Here is a 23,906-nt window from a genome sequence, read left to right as displayed (position 1 = left end):
TGCACAAGTTAAGATTTTATTGAATTTCCACCTGGTTTTCTCGACAAGTGGGAATCATTTAAAACAGCATGACACAAACAACAGGATGGATAACATGCTCAAACTCAAACTGCTGCTTGGAAATGCTTTGACTCGGTGGTGCCAAAATACTGTTGCAGGAGGCGAGCTGCCTTAAAGCCTTTAGTGTTTGTATAAAATTAAGACAACAGCAGTGAAACATGGAGACACGGCCCTGCAGAGGTGGGACTGCCGACGCACTGTTGGCCAGCTCAGCTTCAGGTCGTGGAGACGCCTATTCCGACGGCATCTACGGCCGACCCGGTGAGGGAAGGTAGATTAGACTATCCTCCATTAGGAGAATCGTAAAAGCATGTCCTCGCAGAGGAACTTTGTACAAAAAAAAAAAAATCGTGCAGTACGGGAAAGCCAGCATCAATGAGCAAACGGAACTTTATAAAATTTGAAATAACATGTAGGCCGAACCGACAGCATTTTTCTTCTTTTTAGTTGCCATCAAACCGGACCGGCCATGCGGCCTAAATAAGGCAGCACAGCCCACAATGCCCTTCCGCTTCCCCCAGGCCCACATGGCTTGGTCCCGTGGGAAATGAAAGGAACTTAGCCATTAGGATAATTTAAAAAAAAAACCAAAAAAAAAAACCCAGTTAATCCCTATCCTTCATCAAAGCCGTCTCCATGTCCCGCCCACAGCACCACAACCCCATTACAAAGGGAGTCTTCCCCCCCACTCCCCCGACAATAGTTTTGATTACGAAAAATATGACGATACATCTGCTTACATACAAAACAAGGTAAACATGGGTGCCAGCCACTTGCATTTTTGCAGTATCTAAAAATAAAAAGTTAATGATTATATACCGTACTCTGCCGTACATGGCGAATGGTCGAATAAATATTGGCGAAAGATAAACGCACGTTCTGCTAATGTGAGTAAAAGGCGCAGAAAATAAGAAATGCGCACCGTGTAGGTCAGATTTTTCATGGTAGGTAACCCCTTCAGAGTGGGCCTGTCAATTAAGTCACTCAAACCCACAACTGCACCACAAACAAGAGAGCCCTTTTGCCCACCCCTGTCATCCTCCCTCCCAATAAAACCAAATGCAAACATTGCCAAACCTTCTGCACTTTCACCACCTTCTACACTTTCAGAATCTCCTCACCCCTTCCTACAAGATCACAGCATAACCCCGAGATCTTCATACCATGCTCGCTCAAGCACAAAGATAATGTCCACGGAACCACGCCACGAGGGATGAACACAATCCGGGGAGGGGGATCCAAATGCGCAAACAGTTCTTTGCATTTGTCAAGCAATGATGCAACCCATAAACTCGAAATTCAGACTGAAAAGCGTCAAAATTTATCAAACCCCAGAACAAACAGCAAGGTGTAACCTCCAGGCTGTCATTAAACAGTACGAGCCCCGAAAAAAAAAGTTCTGCCCAGACTTGTGCAGACAAGCTCCAATGGGCATCTTCTCACGCAATCTCTCTCTCACCCAGTCCAGCATCCGGGAGGGAAAAGTCCAGCCTCGTTCTGGATCGGACATCTGGCACATTTTATATTGTCGACGTTCTGTCTACACCATCTGCAGGACAAGAAGTAGGCAATTTACAATCGCCTGAAAGATATTTGTGGCAAAAGAGAGGGATGTGGGGGGGGAGGGGGGGAGGGGGGGAATGCGAGCGAGAAGCCCAATCGTGCTCAAAATAAATAGTGACGCACCACCCAACGCGTGCTCCATCATGCTCAGGCACAAGGACTCGAGCCTGTTGTTTATCTCGGGTTCAGTCACAGGAACTTGGAATTCTGGCAGCAGAAGAAACGAGTTGGCATGGTGAGACAGGACACTTGCCTTCAACATTTGCTTGTCCAGCAGAGGCGGCACCATGTTAATAAACCTTCAAGATGCAACGACTCACAATAGCATACACATGAGAATTAGAGCCAATAACCTGCTCAACCACACTCGAACAAGTACCTGTTTGCTGGAAAAGCATGAAGGCGTTGGGGGAGGTATGTACGGGTAGCGAGCGTGTGCGCTGAACAGAACTATGATTGCGGCTCGGCATGCTGTTACTGCCCCCGCTTGCACCATACCACACCGCCTGCAAATACAAACACATGCATGCCTCAAACATTCATGCTTTGCTGAATGTTTGTTGCATTATTTAGCACTTGTACAAAATGGAGAAAATTTTCACCAGTTTCCACCAATGCATTGAACAGGTTGTTATGGTCGACATCCGCAAAAGTTTACAAAACGCTCAAAATAAAATGGCACTTGGTGGTTTGAACTCAAATCCACTGAGGAGTTCTTTCAAATCAGGTCAGGTCAAGTATGGGAGCATGCGCCAGAGCAGCGTGTCCTCTCTCTAAAATCGAGGAACTATTACTCATCCCAACTCTGCCTCAAGGTGAAAGACGAAACGAATAGCCGTGAAAATAGTATCACAACATTCCACCAAATGGCAGATAATCTTCACTTTTTGGTTGACCCAGTGAAAAGCTTTTTCGTTCAACATGTTCATCTTCCACAACCTTTTTCTTTAGTCTGCCAGAAATCTATACCCATTCAGTGATAACGGGGGTAATGCCAGGTTTTGTGTGTTCCCTCAACTATCGGCACAGTAAAGATGTCTGCATGGTATTAATAGCACATCTCATTGAGGTGAGGGGTTGGAATTCCAGACTCTTGGTGTTCCTCTGAAAATCAAACTAAATGTAGCAATATGTAAAAATAGGATTTGGATTCTTTGGGTTGGCAGGATCGCCGAGAGGTATGCACACTAGACTTGCCTCAAAGCTGTGTAGCCTGGGTTTGAATCCCGACACAGCTCTAAACTGTCATCCTGGCGTTTCACAGGCAGGGTGATTCATCAAGTGTGCGCCTCCTTCGGAGAGATGTTAAATTGGGCGTCACATCTGCCAGCATTAGTTGGTGGACATAAAAACTCCTACGGTGTCCTTCGCAGTCTCGGCAAGTGATCGCCGGCACCATGAACAACTTCCAAAATTCCTGCCCCAACTACTTCGTTAAACATCAGGCATGGCCAGCCAGTTCAAAAAAGAGACAGGCCAACCCCCCCCCCCCCACCAACCTCACGAGAACATGGAAATAATTGTGGGTGTCAAAGAAAGAAGAACAAAGATTTGGACACTTTGAAGTCAATCTCTAAGAATTACCAAGTCACTATTGGATCACCAAAATCCTCGATTGCTCACAGCTGACCTTACAAGGAGAGGCTAATTTGCCCACCCCATACAGCTGGGTCTACATAGTGGTTTACTTGATAGAATCAGAAAAACAATTCCCTGTGATGTGTTGCTTTACCAGCCACAAGCAATTTTTTTTTTTTAATATAGTGGGAAAAATAAATAAATAAAAAACTTCAAATCAGTCTCACCTTGCTCAAAGCAGAGGGTCTTGGGTTGGTGGCAAGAAGGCCGAGGCGGGCTGTGTTGGCAATGTTCCTCGGAGGAAGTGGCAGAGCACGTTGTCCTCGCCACGCCATCCCCCCAACTCCAAAACCAACCATTGGAGCCCCAGGGGGGAGCTGTAAGGGTTGTCCAAAGAGGCTCCAACTGGTAATACATTGAAATTCAAAGGGTGCCAATTAGAACTTAGTTAAAACAAAAACATCCTCAGAGATGGCAACTAGAAATACACCAATGAGTCTTCAATAGAAAGCACAAGGCAAGCAACAACATTAAATAAAATGTCTCGTACTTGTGAAAATGCGAGGCTTCAGAGGAAAAAATGGAATCGGCAGGGAGTTAAATCTAGCAAGAAAATGTCATTTCAAAACAAGACCGACCTCCTCCCGGGTTGTCGGATCTCCATAGGTTTCCGTGGAAACCCTCGAAAAAGCTTTTGTACCTGCTGCTTCCATGACAACAGCCTCTTCTTCTGCGTTTCTGTAAAGGCCTGAGACAAGAGAGCGTGCTGTGACCGGTGCTAATAAGAACTAGAGATTGGCCAAGGTTGCAGGTGTGCACCTCACAAATCATGAAAATTACCGATGATGACCTTTTGACCCAATGATGTTAGAGCAGCTAGCATTTGTCCAACCAGTCACTCAACTCGTGCCACAAAAGTTAGGGCCTTGAGGACTTGCCATCAGGGTTCACTAGTTTCAACTTATTGCAGAACTAAAACTAGAACGGCACTCAGTAGAGCGGATACCTCCACCAGCCTGAACAGTTACGTTTTGTATCCACCGTTAGGCTGGATATGGATCCAAAATCGAAAAAAAAAAAATTGTCCTCGCACTCAACCTGTCCACCAAATTTTGTCCGAATCCATGCACAACTTTATGAGATATCCTGCTCAGACAAACAGTGAAAACATAACCTCCAAAACATAACCACCTTCGGTGGCAGAGGTAAAAGTAAAAAAAAACTAGCATCCGTTGAAGACAAAGTCTTCGATATCCCCCACCATAGTAAATGAGGACAAATAGCAAAAAAGGCACCAGTTCAATTTATTTGTGATGTGTGTACAAAATTTCATAAAGAAATAGTGAATAGTTTTGCAACTATGCTATGGAAACATAGGTTAACCTCAATTATTTCTTAATACCCAACTTGTTTCCATGGAAAGTGCGAAATTTTTTTGGGGGGAAATCTCTAAATATCAAAAGGCACCAGTTCACCACTTGCTTGATATGTGTACCAAATTTCGTAAATATATCTTGAGGGGATTTGTAGTTCAGCTCCGGAAACGAAATGTGACGGACGGACGAAACCCATTTCTATATTCCCCACCAACTTCGTTGGTTGGCGGGGGATAAAAAAAGAAAAAAACAGGTGGTTCCCTCACAATATTTTCTAAGTTGCTTGTTAACACCATGGAAAACTAGTCTTGATGAAGGCTATAGCATCGTGGGAAAGGTCGACCAACGAATGGAATCGTCAGAACATTGATCTGCGTATGCTAACCATCTTGGGAAGGAAGCCGACGTTTCAGGCATTAACCCTTCATCGGAGCGAAGGCCCTTTTTGCTTTCCACGGTGGTTAGCATATTACGGTCTGTTCCTTCGATCCAATATTTTGCTTGTTAATCCCAGTTTACAATCATCCTGAAAAAGCAAAATTCCCAGCAGAGTGCTGCAGCAAAGACAAAAAAAAAAGTTTAAGTTGGAGTCAGATGTCGATCGAGATAAAGGATCTTGTACTTTTCACCCTTGTATCAAATGTTCCAGTCATTTTGTAGTAATTCATAGTGGGGTGGGGAAGGGAAGGGGGTTGGGAGGTGAAGTTGTGAGGAGCAACCTGTGTTGGGAGGAGGAAGCTCGTTTTGTTTTTCCCAATGTCAAAAGTTCATCAAAATTCATGTTTCAATGAGCACATTCCACAACTTGCCCCAAAAGTACAACAAATCTGATTTTGTGCAAGTGTAACCATTAAACAATGGTTAAATAAATAAGTGACATCACAGCCAATTGGAGCAACCACCTGGATAAAAAGATTCACCAAAACTCCGTTTACTTTTCCCCACAAAACAAGATGGAGACTTGAGGAAGAGCCAGGTGTTGGTGGAGTAAAGAAAAGGCAACAAGCTGACAGTAGAGAAACAACTGTCAAGTTCACCAGGTTTTACAGGTTACCAGCACACATGCCTTACCTCATGTGCCAAACATTTGTCCAAGAGCTGCAGATAAGATGCCACATTCTCTTCATCTGGGCGAGACACCAACAGCTGCGTGCAAACTGGACAATGACCGTAATCATTATAGGAGAAGAGATCATACAGTTCAAAATGAACCTGTCTATTGTTTGAGCTTCATCGATTTAAAACTGAAACTCAAATTATTGATACAAGACAAAGCATGAGGATGTAGAGCATGCAACTCATATTAATCCATATCTTCTTAGAGTTTCAAGAAAGAGAAACAGCTTCTGGGGAATTGAGGAAGGACAAGTGCAGCAGGGAGTACATCCCATAATCAGGACAATTGAGGAGGAAGAAGAAAAAAAATATTTAAAAACGACAACCCGGAAGCAGTTTCACCTTTTCCAACCACACGAGTGATTTGACCAGGAAGGTCAACAATGGATGCTGTCTGCCCAGGTGATCCACTGTCTGTCACCACTCCAAGCAGGGCCTACACACCACAACAAGAAACAAAATCAAAACAAAAAAAAAAAAAAAACAAGAAACAAAATCAAAACAAAAAAAAAAAAAAACACAACAAGAAATCCTGTGTAACCAACAAAAGTTAGCAACGGTCAACATGAACTACTGGCATCAAACACGTCTGAGCCCAGTATGGGACAAAGCACTCGCAGATTAAATTAATTTGTATTCAAATGCAAACTCAACACAGCATTCATGCTCCGATTAACAACTTTTCTTACTCCATCCCCACCACTACAACCCCTTTTCCTCGAAAGGCATTCATTCATTTCTCAAATCTCTGAACTCACCTCATTGCTTCCCATGACACCCACCGCACCAGGACACGTCATGTTAGTAGGGATCGGCGTGCCAGTGACCTGGTGAAGCTCTGTCAATGCGTTGCGGATGTTCCCTCCTTCAAGAACATCCTAGTTGAGCAAGGTGTACAACACAGGTGAAATCGAGAAGTTGCTCAAACAAATTCAAGCAGTGAAAGGTGCGTTTTCAATCAGCTCCCACCCCAAATCCTGGCCCCACCTTTAATAAACACAACATCTGACCTTTCCAAATAAAGGATTATCTCTATGTCCATTACATAGACACGACAGGAACGTGGGGAGGGTCATGAGTTGTGTCACTGTGTATGCAATCAGTAGATTGTCTGGAGACATACTACACAATTTGGAATATTTTCCTTTCAAGGCAAGCTTCAATGATTCAGCAAATGCCTACGCCTAAACCCCCACCTTCTCCAAGGACTGTAGTGTCTGCGGTCGCTCTTTGAGTTTCATTATACTCAGCACGATCTTGTGACGAGCACCTTTCGTAACATTCTGCAAGAAAGCCAGACCACGAGGTCAAAACCCAACAATCGCAACATAAACCAATGAACAAAATGTATGGCTAAAAAGTTATACAAAGAATGACCAGAAATGTTTGACTGAATATAATATATATATATATATATATATATGTTGGTGGTGTTGATGCAATTCTTGTGTTTTGGCAACTTCAAGTGCAATCTAGCTGCACATTCGATGCATTTTAACAGGATAACAAAACAGCTTTACCAGATGCAAATCAAATTCAGCATGCATGGTCAAGCCGTTCAAATCAGATTTTGCCATGAGGAGGAAACCGTGCTAATATCAAATCAAAGTGGTCACCAACAAGAATCCTCATCCTTTCACTCTCTCACACCTGTGTCTCCAGTTTCTGTTCAGTAAGGCTCATCATCTCAGGATACGTGAGCTGAGAGAAGAGGCGTGCATACTTGTGCAACCGTAGGCTCTTGAGCCATGCTGGTACATCTGAGAGATAGAGAAAATAAAATGCTTGAGGGTGTGAGAGATGCCAGAGAAGGTGAGAGGATCAAACCACTGCATCAAAAAAAATAATAATAATAAGGCAGTGCCTCACTTTAATCCACATCACCATCTAACCTTTCATGCCACTGCCCTCTTCACGGAAGGTATTACGACCACTGCCAGGGATGGAGATAAAATCGTCAGCAAGCTCACTGCCACCGCTACCCGAGGATGCAACGCTACTCTGGGGAGAAAGCGGAGCATGAGGAGGGAGTGACACTGTGTCGCCCCCAACTGAGGTCCCTGTCGACGATGGAAAAGGTGGTCCTTGAGACAGCCAGTCGAGGTGAGGTGGCTGCGATGCTGGAATTCCTCCATGATTTGTGGTAGCGAGAGAGACGGGTGGCGTAAGCGAAGCGGAACGTTGAGTCAAGCCTAGGAGATGGAGGAAAACGTGAGCGGTTGACATGACAAATAAAACCACCAACAATTGTATAATCAATCCCCAAACTAACATAATGGGTCCTCGAATTTAAACGGTTAAATAAATGCCACGCCCCAATACAACTTGTCAAGAAAAAAAATTTACTGCATGTAAATTAAAGCAGAGATGGCGATTCAAAGGTGGACGATAAGCAGAGAATTTTTTGTTTTTCATTGGTCAAGAGAGATTTTGAGTGACAACCTTTTCAAGATCACACATCCACACGTAGACCAGATCAGGCAGAATGGGCAGATTATCCTTTGAAGGGCAGTAATGAGCCAGTTGGGTTTTTTGCCGACAATTGTGATATTGGTGAAATATTTCTCCTGAGACTACCATGAACCATTTAAAAGTTACATGAAGGCACACGGGTTTCTTCACGACCATCAAAAACTCCGCTGTGAACAGACAGTTAACCCAAAATGATTTTGGTGATTTTGAGCTTTACCTGACTGGGGGAGGGGCATCCTCCTCACCCCCCCCCCACCACAGATCTCAGCTGTCGATGGTCAGATTAACTTGAAAATTTGCACGCGCGCACGCACGCGCACACGCACACGCACACGCACACGCACACACACACAGCCACCGAATGAACGCGATGGTAAAATTAGTTATGCAATATGCTAATTTTATGCATTTTACACAGAAACCTCCAATTCTTGAGATTGGAAACACGAGATTGCATGAAAAGTGTACAATGTCAAAGAATTATGTTCCACGAGTTGAAAAATCATAATGTTCATCAATTATTTTGGGTGAATGTTTCAATTTGCACAAGTTATGAATTTGATATTTCTGAACACGCACGTGTGTGTGTGTGTGTGTGTGTGTGTGTGTGTGTGTGTGTGTGTGTGTGTGTGTGTGTGTGTGTGTGTGTGTGTGTGTGTGTGTGTGTGTGTGTGTGTGTGTGTGTGTGTGTGTGTGTGTGTGTGTGTGTGTGTGTGTGTGTGTGTGTGTGTGTGTGTGTGTGTGTGTGTGTGTGTGTGTGTGTGTGTATATATATATATATATATATCTCAAGTTGTATAACACCAGGGGGTTGACTCAGCCTGACATCCTTCCGAGGTCAGCGAAATGAGTACCAGTGTACTGGGCCCGGTGTATACCCCGGTTAGAATTGGTGTACCATATCCCTGTGTGTCGTAAGAGGCGACCAGAGTTGCGTCAGGAAGGGCATCCGGCGTAAAATCATTGCCAAATCAAATCATTATGCAGACAACAAAACGAATTTCCTCAGATCGGTCGAGGCTGGGGTTACCAACGACCGCCACCGGTACCGGTGATCAGCAGGTTACCAGTGGAAATTGTGCTACTGCTGGGCGAAGGAGGAGAAGGAGACAGGGAAGGCGAGTCCGGAGGCAGTGGGAGAGGGGGAAGGGCAGAAGTGTGGAGGTGAGAGTTGGAACTCTGAATGTTGGGACGATGACTGGCAACGGGCGAGAGTTGGCTGATATGATGGAGAGAAGAAAGGTGGACATACTGTGTGTACAAGAGACCAAGTGGATGGGGAGTAAGGCGAGGAGCATTGGAGGTGGTTTCAAACTGTTCTACCATGGTGTGGATGGGAGGAGAAATGGTGTCGCGTAATCGTGAAGGAAGATTATGTCAAGAGGGTATTGGAGGTGAGGAGAGTGTCTGACCGAGTGATGAGTGTGAAGTTGGAAATTGAAGGGGTGATGATGAATGTCATCAGTGCATATGCCCCACATATGGGGTGTGAGATGGAATATAAAGAAGATTTCTGGAGTGAGTTAGATGAAGTGGTGGAGAGTGTATCCAAGAATGAAAGAGTGGTGATTGGAGCAGATTTCAATGGGCATGTTGGGGAAGGGAATAAAGAGGATGAGGAGGTGATGGGTAGGTACGGTCTCAACAAGAGAAATGTGGAAGGGCAAATGGTGGTAGAGTTTGCAAAAAGAATGGAAATGGCAGTGGTAAATACGTATTTCAAGAAGAAGGAGGAACACAGGGTGACGTACAAGAGTGGAGGAAAGTGCACACAGGTGGATTACATCTTAAGCAGGAGATGCAACCTGAAAGAGATTAGTGACTGTAAGGTTGTGGCAGGGGAGAGTGTAGCTCGACAGCATCGATTGGTGGTCTGTAGGATGACTTTAGAGGTGAGGTTGAGGAAGAGAGTGAGGGCTGAACCAAGGACCAGATGGTGGAAGCTGAAGGAGGAAGACTGTTGCATGGAATTTTGGGAGGAGGCGAGACAGGTGTTGGATGGTGGTAAAGATGGGTGGAATGATTGGACAATTACAGCAGACGTGGTGAGGGAGATAGCTATGAAGGTACTTGGTGTGACATCTGGACAGAGGAAGGAAGATAAGGAGACTTGGTGGTGGAACGAGGAAGTACAGGAAAGTATAAGGAAGAAGGGGTTGGCGAAAAAGAAGTGGGATAGTCAGAGGGATGAAGAAAGTCGGTAGGAGTACAAGGAGTGGCGGCGAAAGGCAAAGAGAGAGGTGGCAAAGGCTAAAAAAAGGAATATGGCGAGCTGTATGAGAAGTTGGATACAAAAGAAGGGGAAAAGGATTTATACCGATTGGCAAGACAGATAGGCCATCAGCCGTAAGCTGTATCGTGCAATTTCGTTCCACTCATTGGGGGGGGGGTAGACAGAACCCTAATAATATGATAGTTTATATCCAAATACATACGTATCCAAAAGTTCTCCACTCAAATAGCTGCAGTTATTGTGTATTTTCATCTTGAAAATCGATGCATTCGCCGCGCTCTTTCATTTGAATTTTCTCCACACGGATCACGCAACGCCTCGACAGCCAATAAACGCTCCCCCATGTATTATTCACCAGGACAATGTAGAGAACGAAGAAGTCAAACGTTTTATGTCTGTAAGATGGGATAAATGGAGAGAGTGTCAAATGGCTCGTCTTAGACGGTCACGAACGACGTTTAGCCGAGAGAGCCGGCGCGGGAGGACCAACTTCGATCATGGGCCGATTGTACCCAGAGTGCCGGTGTAAAGATTTCAAGCTACCCCCCCCCCCACTTCAACTTACCTCCCCGTAATCTGAAACAGATTTCAAGTTACCCCGGGGGTAGCTTGAAATCGATTTCATATTACCCCCCTCAAAACATTTATTTACGTTGTTTATTTACAAAAAATAATAATTTAATTGATATTGAAAACGAATTAGGGAAACACCATTGACCACGTGACCGCCTTCAAAGAGTTTGCAAGGAATTTTGATTTTATTATGAATGATTTTATTTTAATATTGTTATTAATTGAAATCAGTATTTCTCATACAGTTATAGTTTTTGCCACATTTTTATGAAATCCTCCTTCGATATAGTTGATACAATTAGACATACTGGTTTATCTTTTAAACCAACTCGGACTATACTTACAATTATGGAAACAACGCAATAAAATCAATGTACAAGAAAGACAATGAAAACAGCTTATTTTTCATTCACAATTTCGTTGTGGTCGTATGGCAGCTTAGATGCCGGGGTAGCTCTCATTTCTTGAAGCACGACTGTGTCGCTGATGCAGTGCCCCTCTACCAGTACACACACTGGAACTGGTACTCATTTCGCCGACCTCGGAAGGATGACAGGCTGAGTCAAACCCCCGGTGCATTAATTCGGCGGCCAACGGGGCTTGAACTCAGGAACCTAGGATCCCAAGCCACCACCCTAACCACTACTCAGGACCCTAGGATCCCAAGCCACCACCCTAACCACTACCCAGGACCCTAGGATCCCAAGTCGCCGCCCTAACCACTGAGCCAAGACCAGGCGACACACTCAGCCTGTCATCCTTCCGAGGTTGGCGAAATGAGTACCAGTTCTAGTGTGTGTACTGGTAGAGGGGCACTGCATCAGCGACACAGTCATGCTTCAAGAAATGAGAGCTACCTCGGCAGCAAAGCTGCCATACGACCACCACCACCACCACAACAAAATTGTGAATTAAAAATAAGCTGTTTTCATTGCCTTTTTTATACATTGATTTTATTGCGTTGTTTCCATAATTGTAAGTATAGTCCGAGTTGGTTTAAAAGATAAACCAGTATGTCTAATTGTATCAACTATATCGAAGGAGGATTTCATAAAAATGTGGCAAAAACTATAACTGTATGAGAAATACTGATTTCAATTAATAACAATATTAAAATAAAATCATTCATAATAAAATCAAAATTCATTGCAAACTCTTTAAAGGCGGTCACGTGGTCAATGGTTTTTCCCGAATTAGTTTTCAATATCAATTATATTACTATTTTTTGTAAATAAGCATACATAAATAAATGTTTTGAGGGGGTAATCTGAAATCGTAGGGGGTAGGATGAAATCGATTTCAGATTACCAGGAGGTAACTTGAAATCTTTACACCGGCACTCCGGGTACAATTGGCCCATGATCGAAGTTGGTCCTCCCGCGCCGGCTCTCTCGGCTAAACGTCGTTCGTGACCGTCTAAGACGAGCCATTTGACACTCTCTCCATTTATCCCATCTTACAGACATAAAACGTTTGACTTCTTCGTTCTCTACATTGTCCTGGTGAATAATACATGGGGGAGCGTCTATTGGCTGTCGAGGGGTCACGTTATCCGTGTGGAGAAAATTCAAATGAAAGAGCGCAGCGAATGCATCGATTTTCAAGATGAAAATACACAATAACTGCAGCTATTTGAGTGGAGAACTTTTGGATATGTATGTATTTGGATATAAACTATATTATCAAGGTTTTGTCTACCCCCCCCTCCCCCGATGAGTGGAACGAAACTTGATTTTCAGGCACTTTGAGCCATGGCTGATGGCCTAAGAGGGACCGAGCTGGGAAGGATGTGCTGCAGGTTAGGGTCATAAAGGACGTAAATGGGAATGTGTTGATGAGCGAGGAGAGTGTGTTGAGAAGGTGGATGGAGTACTTTGAGGAGCTGATGAATTAACAAAATGAGAGAGAAGGTTAGAAGAGGTGGAGATAGTGAATCAGGAAGTGGGGTGGATCAGTAAGGATGAAGTGAGGACTGCTATGAAGAAGATGAAAAGTGGAAAGGCGGTTGGCTCAGATGGTATACCAGTGGAGGCATGGAAGTGCTTAGGAGAGATGGCAGTGGGGTTGTTCACCAGATTGTTTAATAAAGTCTTGGAAAGTGAGAGGATGCCGGAGGAGTGGAGATTAAGTGTACTGGTTCCGATTTTCAAGAACAAGGGTGATGTGCAGAGCTGTGGAAATTACAGAGGGATAAAGTTGTTAAGCCACACCATGAAGTTGTGGGAAAGAGTAGTGGAAGCTCGGTTGAGAGGAGAGGTGACGATCTGTGAGCAGCAATATGGGTTTATGCCAGGAAAGAGCACCACTGATGTGATGTTTGCTTTGAGAATGTTGATGGAGAAGTATAGGGAAGGCCAGAAAGAGTTACATTGTGTGTTTGTGGATTTAGAGAAAGCTTATGATAGGGTGCCAAGAGAGGAGTTGTGGCATTGTATGAGGAATTCGGGAGTGATGGAGAAGTATGTGAGGATTGTGCAGGATATGTATGAGGACAGTGTGACAGCGGTGAGGTGTGCGGGAGGAATGACGGACCGGTTTAAGGTAAAAGTGGGATTGCACCAAGGATCGACTCTGAGCCCTTTCCTGTTTGCAATGGTGATGGACAGGTTGACGGACGAGATCAGACTGGAGTCTCCATGGACTATGATGTTCGCGGATGACATCATGATCTGTAGGGAGAGTAGGGAGCAGGCTGAGGCGAGCCTCGAGAGGTGAATTCACACTGGAGAGAAGGAGAATGATAGTCAGGAGGAGTAAGACGGAGTACATCTGCGTAAATGAGAGGGAGGGTGGTGGTATGGTGCGGTTGCAAGGAGTTGAGGTGGGGAAGGTGGATGGGTTTAAATACTTGGGATCAACTGTCCAAAGTAATGGAGAGTGTGGGAGAGAAGTGAAAAAGAGAGTGCAGGCAGGATGGAGTGGGTGGAGAAGAGTTGCAGGAGTGATTTGTGACAGAAGGGTAGCTGCAAGAGTGAAGGGGAAAGTATATAAGACGGTAGTGAGACCAGCTATGTTGTATGGTTTGGAGGCGGTGGCGCGAACAAAAAAAACAGGAAGCGGAGCTGGAGGTGGCAGAGTTAAAGATGCTGCAATTCTCGTTGGGAGCGACAAGGATGGACAGGATAAGGAATGAGTATATTAGAGGGACTGCGCAGGTAGGACGGTTTGGAGGCAAAGTGAGAGGCGAGACTGAGATGGTTTGGACATGTGCACAGGAGGGAAATGGAGTATATCGGGAGAAGGATGCTGAAGATGGTGCTGCCAGGCAGGAGGAAAAGAGGAAGGCCAAAGAAGAGGTTCATGGATACGGTGAGGGCGGACATGCGGGTGGTTGGAGTGTCAATGGAAGATGTGGAGGATAGAACGAAATGGAGACGGTTGATCAGCTGTGGCGACCCCTAACGGGAGCAGCCGAAAGAAGGTGTGTGTGTGTGTGTGTGTGTGTGTGTGTGTGTGTGTGTGTGTGTGTGTGTGTGTGTGTGTGTGTGTGTGTGTGTGTGTGTGTGTGTGTGTGTGTGTGTGTGTGTGTGTGTGCATATATATACATACATACATACATACACATACATACATATCACAGCCACCCCCCACCCCCCACCCTGCCCCAAGTGCATTTAGAGTTAAAATGGGAGTATTCTGTGGACCAAAATGTTGCATCAAGATCGGAGAAACCTCTTCTATTTCACATTACTATGAACGGTGAGAATTGTGTATGAAATGACAGAACTTGCCGATGTGAGCAACAATGTATTTAAAATCACCTTTTCAAACCTAACAGCTGTATTCATCATTGTGCAGGCACAGTGCAAAATAATAAACAAACAAACATTAAAAAGAATTACCATATACGAACTGCTGTCAGGTCTCCAATGCAAAAGAAACTGTGAAAGTACTCGTCTTAATTCCAGAGGCTCAAGGTTTCGGTAAAACAAGAAACTAATCACAAGAAAGAACAGTTTGGAGTTCAGACTAGCGAAGGGGGGGGGGAGGAAAAAAAAGTTTCCTTTACATCTTATTCTGTAGTACAGATGCACGGTAATCGAAGCGACAACATAGATGTAGCAAGAGACACCGTACTGGTGTTGGCGTTTCCAGAATTGCTGTAAGAAGAAGAGACGGATGAAGACCGAGATTGCTGGCTCGTCTCGCTCGTTTGGGCACCCTCCGGCCAGCCACTCTCAGCCCGATGACTGCTCCAGCCGTTCGGCTTTCCCGTTGCACCAGGTGTCTGCTGCGATTGACAATCCAGACCAAACCCTGGCAGGTCGGTCTGAAGGGCAGGTACAATGCAAGAGTCATGTTGATTACGACAGTTTAACAACAAAATAAAAAAACATCTACACCATCTGACCACCAGTCTCAGAAGAAATGAAAACGACTCAATCCGAGACAAACCTGTTCAGGAGAAAATGAGGTGGAAGCCCCCATGGTCCCTACACGGTCCTCAAGGTGGGAAAACCAACCGGCCAAGGCTCCCCTGTCCTCCATGGAGATGGCGGGGTGAATCAGGGCATAGGAGAGCAGCTGACGGCTCTCTTCCACCTGCTGCCCGCTCTCGATACAATGAGCCAACACCTTAGGAAGCAGTCGCATGTACTGCGCCTTCGCCTCCACATTGCTCGGTTTGAGCAGAGGAAAATGGGAAAGGAGCAAAGCCATGGCCTTGTTGTGAGATTCTTGCCACCACTGGCCGACGTAAGCTACATGAAACAGAAAAACTTCAGACAATGAGAGAAAAGCCTATATTGGTGTTTCCCAAGCACAAACAAGAATAAATTCCAGCTCCAACAGCAAAATAACCACATCATGGAATGTCCAGTAATAGTTGGATTTAGTGTGCAATCCGTTTGGAGACAAATCCCATGCACAACTCAGCACTTCATAAAAGTGAGCATTTAGAATATCGTGCAACATGTTAAGCGGCACTTTGCTTGGCAAATGTTCAACAACAGCGCGCTACGTTTCCCACACTCTCAATGTGGTGAAAGACTGCGTCAAGCAGATTAAAAAAACAAAAACAAAAAACAAACAAACAAAAAAGACAACTGAGGAGCATCCAAAGAAATAAAGTTTGGCATTTTGCCTACAGCAAGTCAAACATATCTTTAGCACATCAATCTTCCACATCATATTATAAAAGGCAAACAAAACATGAAAACTGTTTGGGGGGGAGTGGGGGAGAAGCTTGCACGAGCTGGTTTATTAAATAAACATTACACAAAGTCAAAACAATCCAGTAAATATTTCCCCAATCGGGTCCAGGTCGATTTACAACAGATGAACTTCATAATTACTCCATACATACAAAAGGGCAGGGGGGGGGGGCAAAGAAAATAAATAAATAAAAGGACCTACAAGTTATGGAAACCACAAAGACTGTGTCCAAGTAGAAAAGGCGAAAAGAAAGACCCCTTTATATACAAGCCAGAACCATAATCAGCATGTTCACAAGAATTCCGGTGCTGCTACAGCTTTACAGGAATACATCTTCAGATTTGGACCGTCCATTCCAGAACAGGCATGCAGACCCATCACACTGCACTTGCAGTTTGGCGTCACAAGAAAGCCGGTGCTCTAGAATTCCTCCTAAGTTTAGTTCAACCAAAAATAAGAGTTGCCAGATTGGCCTGCCCTTTACAAACTCTGAGAAGTCCCTGTTTTAGCAGTCGCAGAAATACGTGGACTCCGAAGCCGGGTCGCTGGACCCAAGGCGATGTTTTTTTGGGGTTTTTTTTCTTCTTTTATTTTTTCGCGGTCCGTATGTTTGGCATCGTTGCCACAAGACCCAATGACTTTAGAGTGGTAATGAAAGTTCACAATCAAAGTATGCACAAATCTTCATTCAGACTAGTCAAAGAATTTCGACATCCAAGCTTTAGAAAGACAACTCAAAATACATTTTTACATTCACACCCTTCAACAAGCCAAAAAAAGATTTCTAAAATTGTACATTTCAATATTTATTGGCTTCCTTTCAAAGCACTTTTCCATTTCAGCTTCCATGTAGAAATTTGAGAAAAGCAAATATCTATAAAATAAACAAAACACCACATCGTCCTGTCCAAGTGAACGCAAGTTCAAAAGTAAAATGGCATTAAAAAAAAGCTAATTAAATAAATAATAAGGAAGGCCTCAGACGACAAAGCCGCTAAATGCACCTTGAAAATGGGACACGTATAGAATGCTGTATCTTACATTGAAATTCATTCATTCATAAATAAATATGTAAGCAATGGAGAGAGTAAAGTGCACCTAAATAAATAAGTAAAGGTAGTATGTCCATAGTCAAGAGGGTAAAGTGTATCATACTGTGATTACAGTACCGTCAGAAACTATTCATACCCCTCAACTTTTTCACATTTTGTTGTGTTCCAGCTTGAATTTAAAATGGATTAAATTATAAAAAATGTTCACAGATATACACAAAATACACCATAATGTCAAAGTGGAATTGTTTTTGAGAAACTTTTACAAATTAATTCAAAATGAAAAGCTGAAATATCTAATTTACATAAGTATTCAATCCCCTGAATCAATACTTTGTAGAAGTGCCTTTGGCAGCGATTTCAGCTTCGACTCTTCTTGGGTATGTCTGTATCAGCATTTCACATCTGGATTTGGGGATTTTCTCCCATTCTTCCTTGCAGATTTGCTCAAGCTCTGTCAAGTTAGATGGGGAGAGTCGGTGAATAGCAATCTTCAAGTCTTTCCACAGATTCACAATGGGATTCAAGTCTGGGCTTTGGCTGGTCCACTCAAGGACTTTCACGTTCTTGTTGTGAAGCCATTCCAGTGTCGATTTGGCTATATGCTTGAGGTCATTGTCCTGTTGGAACGTAAATCTTTGCCACAGTCAAAGGTCTTTCGCACTCTGAAGCAGGTTCTCCTCAAGCATTTGTCTGTATTTGGCTCCATTCATTGTTCCCCCTATGCCTTACAAGTCTCCCAGTCCCTGCCACTGAAAAGCACCCCCGTAGCATGATGCTTCCACCACCATGATTCACGGTAGGGATGGTGTTAGATGGGTGATGAGCTATGCTCTGTTTCTGACAGACGTGGCACTTTGCATTTCGGCCAAGAGTTCAATTTTCGTCTCATTAGACTGCAAAATCTTTTTCTTTATGCTTTCAGAGTCTTTCATGTGCCTTTTTGCAAACTCCAAGCGTGCTGTCATGTGCCTTTTTTCTTTGGAGTCGCTTCTGTCTAGCCACTCTCCCGTAAAGCCGAGATTTGTGAAGTACTGCAGAGATTGTTGTCCTTCCGGCAGGTTCTCCCATCTCAGCCAAGTAACTCTAGTTCTGTCAGAGTGGGCATTGGGTTCTTGATCACCTCCCTGACCAAGGTCCTGCTTACCTGGTTGCTCAGTTTGGGCGGACGGCCAGCACGAGGAAGAGTTTGAGTAGTTCCATATTCTTTCCATTTCCTAATGATGGAGCTCACTGTTGCTCTTGGGAACTCTCAACACTCAAGAAATTGTTTTATACCCTTCCCCAGATCTCTCCCTCCTCACAATTCTATATCAGAGTGCCTTGGACTTCATGGTAGAGTTTGTTCACCATGCACTGTCAACTGTGAGACCTTATATAGAAAAGTGTGTTTCTTTCTAAATTATGTCCAATCAATTGAATTGGCCACAGGTGGACTCCAATCAAGTTGTTGAGACATCTCAAGGATGATCAAAGGAAGTTGGATGCACCACAGCTCATTTTGGAGTGTCATAGCAAAGGGGTTGAATACTTATTGATGCAAGACTTTTCAACTTTTCATTTTAAATTTTTAAAAATTTCTAAAAATATATTTTCACTTTGTCATTACGGGGTATTTTGTGTAGATCGGTGACAAAAAATAAAATTGAATAATAAAAAAAAATTAAATTTTATCCATTTCACAGTCGCACTGTGATAACAGAATGTGACAAAAGTCAAGGGGTGTGAATACTTTCTGATGGCACTGTATATCTAATATATAAAGCTCTTTCTGGCCACTGATTCACTGACTATTAAATATCAGGACCTTCCGAGTGACGGAGAAAGCTGAAATTTTGCATGTCGATGGATGTCGAAACCGACACCGGAAAACAAACAAACAAAAAAACAAATTACAGAACCGTCGGAAAGCATCTGTAAATGAAAATATAAATAAATGAACAACAACAAAAAATGAATTAAAAAAAACAAAAGAAAAACGCAAGTCAGCGACCCGAGACAATGGGGAAGCATGGTTCGTATGCTTACAAAGGCATATGTGGATAGGCCGTTGCTGATCCGACGGTTGGCAGTGAGTGTCCCGGAAGCAGCAGGGGGAAAGAGTGGCATCTCTATATGTGGGAGAATTGCATGCTCAGCCGGTGGGGCACCCAGGTAACTCAGATGGCAGAGCACTGGTTCACTGGAGGACCTGGATTAGATTCCCATTTTGGGCATGTAATTTTTCCTCGTATACATAAAAGGTACACACACAACCCTCAAATATCACGGGCAACCTATTGTATTTGGTTCTGGCCAATTGTGGTTTTAGAGTGTAGAGGAGTCATTGTCTGCATCCACGTGTACGATTACCTCTTATTATTTCTCACGGCACTGTTAATTGTAGTAATGAGACTAGCATACGGGAACGAAGCTAAATTTAATACTGAATAGTCAATGAACAGGAAATGACATACGGAGATCCTGTAGTACCAGATCTACAGGATCTAGTAGACACACAACAGTTGATAATTGCACCCAAACGTAAAATGATGGACAAAATGAATTGTGCCAAAAGGCAGAGAGAGCTTGACATTGTGCAATGAAATGGAGTTCTTAGATACATTGGCAAGAAATGAAAGTGTGGCATCTGTGACCCACCATTAAGGGATCAATGAATCAATTGTGTGTAAATGTGAGTGAAATATCCATGCAGGGGTTCCTGCAAGCAAAGCACAAAAGGCTCACTACAATCCCGTGACTCATATTGAAAGGACGGGAAAAGTGCTTGTTTGGATTGAGAACCAAACGCTTAAAAAAAAAGAAGAAAAGAAAAAGCCTTTGAGGGGACTGGTGACATGGGAGAAATCATTGCAGATTTACCAATGATCCCACAAGAGACCCAGGACCGAAGGCTCATGGCTCATGGAATAACTAATTAAGAAGGGATTTATGCAGAAGCAGATTTTTAACACGGAAGGGATGGGATTATTTTTAAAGAGGATGTCATCTCATACTTTCCTCTCCAAGGAGGGAAGATCTGCTCTGGATCAAGGTGGCTTAGGATCGTTTTAACCTTTCTCGATATGGCAATGCAGCTGTCGACTTCGTCATGCTCCCGATGAAACAGCCGCCATCGCAAATTGTTCGATATCCACAAGTTGTAAAACCTCCACCCGCCACCTGTAGCATCGTCGTCATCTCCCAGCAAAGCCTTGTGTTTAATTTTCGGCAGAGTACAGTACAAACAAGTACTAATATGTTTACCCTCACCCACCTCGCTGTTTTGGAAAAAAAAATTAAAGCTAAAACTTGTTTGTGTTAAATTTACACTGTATTTAAACTATTTATTGTATTTAAATGTTTCTTTCAATGTGAACATGCTTTATACAGATTTTACTGCATATTTCAAGTGTGATGTGTTTATTCCTGGCTGCCATCCACCTTCCTCTCCATTTCCTCGAAGCCCAGGAACTGAACCCCCCTCTTCACATTGGCCCTTGGTTTCCATGATCGCGGTTTTAACTATCGCAGCATTTGTCAGAAAACTAACCCCTATTTGAGTGTTTACTGTAAATAAATAAATATATACAGGGTGTCCCTAAAAAATGACATCATTTCGTAGTCTAATAACAGCTAATTCTCGCTCAAATGATCTCAAATGTTAACAAAATGTGTAAAAACTAACCAAGTTGAATGTTTAATTCTTATCTCAATGAGAATCTACCAGGAAGATGGATTGGGCGTGCGAGTGATAATGACAATGTGCTGTTGAAATGGCCACCACGTTCACCTGACTTGACACCTTGTGATTTTTTTTCTATGGGCTATGGGGCTATGGGGCTATACCAATGCAGGAAAGGACAGAAACGAGCTGAAACATTCAACAATTGGGATATTTATTTACAATAGGGGGGAAGGGAACACACAAAGAGCAGAGTTAAACTGACTAAGCAATGCAATCAATTTACAAGCAAAAGCACTTAACCAATTCTACTTGACAAGATAGGCCCGCACACAGACACACACCCAAAGAAAACAGATGGACCTCAACGGTCTTTATTCGACTCTCCAGCCGAGAAGGATAGTTCGTCTGAGAGTCAGGACGGCTGGCTACCTGGCCGCGAGCGCGCGGCTGGACGTCCATAACTTCCCGGAGCTCCAGTCGCCAAAAGCACGGACCAGGGCAGCCAAATCCAGCGGAGGCGAGACGGGGCGATCTCCCCCGATGAAACTCGACCGCTCGCTGTAACGCGCCAGACGAGACACCCTCGAAGCACGGGATGCAGTCCGTCGCAAACCCAGGCAGACGCGCACGCGAGCAGACTCAGGACGCCCAACTCTCTTCACGCTCGTCCCGACAACCACTCCTTCTCTTCAGGAGGGAGGGGCCTCTTTTCCTCACCACTCGCCTCCTCATTGGATGGTTCCGTCGCGCGATTCGCTCATCGCCCCCATGAATGGCCGAAAGAGGCGCCAAGTCCGCCGATTGGACCGGGGGGGGGGGCGTGACGGCCGTCGCGGCGGATCGCCCCTCGAACAGGGAGTGTAATATGGTCCTGCGTGGGCTGCGCTTATTGGTCGTCCGACGGCAACCTCGCTCGCATCCCCCGGATTGGGTGAGTGAGACGTCAGGTCCTCGTGAACTCCGCCCACATACGTGTGCAATGGTGCCAGTGGAGGATGGTGGAAGGAAGCGAAGGCAGATGTCGTCGTTGTAGTAAGTTTAAAAATCCTATCTATAAAATAACTTCGCAGCACATGCACACTTAATTCCCATTAGACATAGGGGATGGATTCCAACATGAAACACATACTTATCGAAATAACTAAGCTACGGGGATGGCTGTCTGTCTGTGTGCACAAGGCTTCCAAATTCTTAACAATATATATATATATATATATATATATATATATATATATATATATATATATATATATATATATATATATATATATATATATATATATATATATATATTTCGAGATGGAGATAGAGAAAGAGTAATTTACTGTAAACGCTGGTGTCCAGAATTAGTTTTACCTCACTGTAGTGGTCCAAGTGACCAACTTACCCCACATGCAAGGTTTCATCGCACAAATTTGAGCATGACCCTCATAATTCTTCTGTGCTAAAGCACAATCAGCTGACTGGGTAGTGCAACAGAGTGTTAGTCCTCCTCACCTGGCCTTGTCTTCCAATGACATCCGAGACCTTGGTGCTTAACTGGAATGTCAGCTCCATACTCCCAACTGTGGGACATTTGCTGGGACCCATGAATGGGCCCTTTTCCCTGGCAGGCATACTTAAACTCTAAACTAACTTGCCCTCCTGGTTGGTATCTCTGACAGCACCCAGCAAGCCCAAATCCTTGACATAAATTACACTCCTCATACCTTTTCGGTCACACTCCCAGCCCATGAACTACAAACAGGCACATCAATATTCCTAATTGGAAGCTGTAAATTTCGCAACGCCAAATGACCATCAGCTTCAGTTTCCATTTACGAATGATCTCACCCTGCAACTGGAGACTCCCTCCAGTAGAGGGCACTCCTCTTTCAGAAACACTCTCCTTACACGATACACCTAAAATAGCCATTCCCCACATTAGCACATCTTCCAAACATTCTCCATTGATTCTACCAGAGAAAAAGGAAGAATACACACTAGCACTCTCAGTTTGAGAACTTTCTCAGCTAGCCAAATGGGTACCCACTCGGACTGCAAACTCCCGACCACGTGGATCAGTGGAAGTGGAGTAGAGGGGAGTGTGTTGAACACTCGGATTAGGTTCCTTGAACACTGATGGAAAGCACATATGTGGGGCTTGTGCATTTACAGGGAAAGTTTATTTACGATTAATCATATTGGGAGGGGGGCTCGACGGTAGCTTTGATGGACGTTGTAAATATATTGTTCGTTTGGTTGGTTGGTTCTGGGGCCACAAGAAAATTATTCTTGATTTTTGCATCTATTTGTAAAAGGTATGTGTACGTGTACGTGTACTTAAACACAAACTCATAATGCTACATTTCGATTAATTACCAATTATGTAGAAAGAACTTTACCAAATGAACTTTTTAAATTCAAAACTGGAGATCAAACGAAACACTGTTATCGTTGAAGGTTACATGGTCGTAGTTCATGAACTGGTCACGCTAAAAAGGCGGAGTTGTTACATGTTTTTGAAAACATCCACTTTCCACTTTGACCTCAGACCAGAAAAACCACAGATATCTAGATATCTTAGTATGAGAAGAAAGGTAATTTTATCTAGTTTAATGTGGAAAAAACAGAAATAAAAAATATGCAATAGTTTTTGTGTAACAGGCAAATCAGTGATACAAGTCAGGGGTGGATTAAACAGGTGGAGGCGGCGGATGTGGTGAGTCAAATTTGGAATAAACTGAATTTATTTCAATCAATAAGCTTTAATCTAATCTATTTTATTTTTTTAGGTGAGTAACACTTGGGACTTGTTGTTGCATGATGCAAAATTGATTATTCAACTCGTTATTATTCAGCAAACCCTGACCAATATGTACAAACTCCTAAAAGAGATCTAGTAAATATCTTTACATAGTTATGTACCCAGCAGATTCTCAGGATTAATTTGGCACTTAAATTGTCCAAAACGGCCAAAGGATAACTGATCCACATCCAATTTACTCAGAAAGGGTGAATTCGAGATAAACGCGAAAATGTGTTTTCCTTGTAATGCATTGTCCATTAAAATTCATAATTAA

The 23,906-nt window shown here is 43.7% G+C and overlaps 1 protein-coding gene across 2 annotated transcripts in view; it reads right to left on the bottom strand.

Moving 5' to 3' along the window:
* Positions 1 to 2: 2 nt before the first annotated feature.
* Positions 3 to 23,906, bottom strand: part of LOC147014348 (protein Smaug homolog 1-like) — a 38,926-nt gene continuing 15,022 nt past the window's right edge. Inside the window, exons 1-14 of one of the 2 annotated variants that reach the window (XM_085852257.1) lie at positions 16,327 to 16,479; positions 15,367 to 15,671; positions 15,049 to 15,241; positions 7,586 to 7,885; positions 7,344 to 7,453; positions 6,890 to 6,976; positions 6,452 to 6,571; positions 6,036 to 6,129; positions 5,649 to 5,734; positions 3,840 to 3,949; positions 3,429 to 3,606; positions 2,003 to 2,129; positions 1,747 to 1,830; positions 3 to 1,609 (exon numbers count right to left, since the gene is read on the bottom strand). In XM_085852257.1, the coding sequence (XP_085708383.1) occupies positions 1,581 to 1,609; positions 1,747 to 1,830; positions 2,003 to 2,129; positions 3,429 to 3,606; positions 3,840 to 3,949; positions 5,649 to 5,734; positions 6,036 to 6,129; positions 6,452 to 6,571; positions 6,890 to 6,976; positions 7,344 to 7,453; positions 7,586 to 7,885; positions 15,049 to 15,241; positions 15,367 to 15,630 (1,782 nt within the window). In that variant the 5' untranslated portion in view covers positions 15,631 to 15,671; positions 16,327 to 16,479 and the 3' untranslated portion in view covers positions 3 to 1,580. Of the gene's footprint in view, positions 1,610 to 1,746; positions 1,831 to 2,002; positions 2,130 to 3,428; positions 3,607 to 3,839; positions 3,950 to 5,648; positions 5,735 to 6,035; positions 6,130 to 6,451; positions 6,572 to 6,889; positions 6,977 to 7,343; positions 7,454 to 7,585; positions 7,886 to 15,048; positions 15,242 to 15,366; positions 15,672 to 16,326; positions 16,480 to 23,906 lie in introns of those variants that run through there. The other variant, XM_085852256.1, reaches the window with a different exon arrangement.

This window comes from Eptatretus burgeri, chromosome 13 (assembly GCF_056783735.1).
Source record: "Eptatretus burgeri isolate ZD-2024b chromosome 13, Ebu_testis_v1, whole genome shotgun sequence".
Lineage (NCBI taxonomy): Eukaryota > Metazoa > Chordata > Myxini > Myxiniformes > Myxinidae > Eptatretus > Eptatretus burgeri.
Note: the sequence above shows the minus strand (reverse complement) of the source record. Positions and strands in the feature narration are given on the sequence as shown.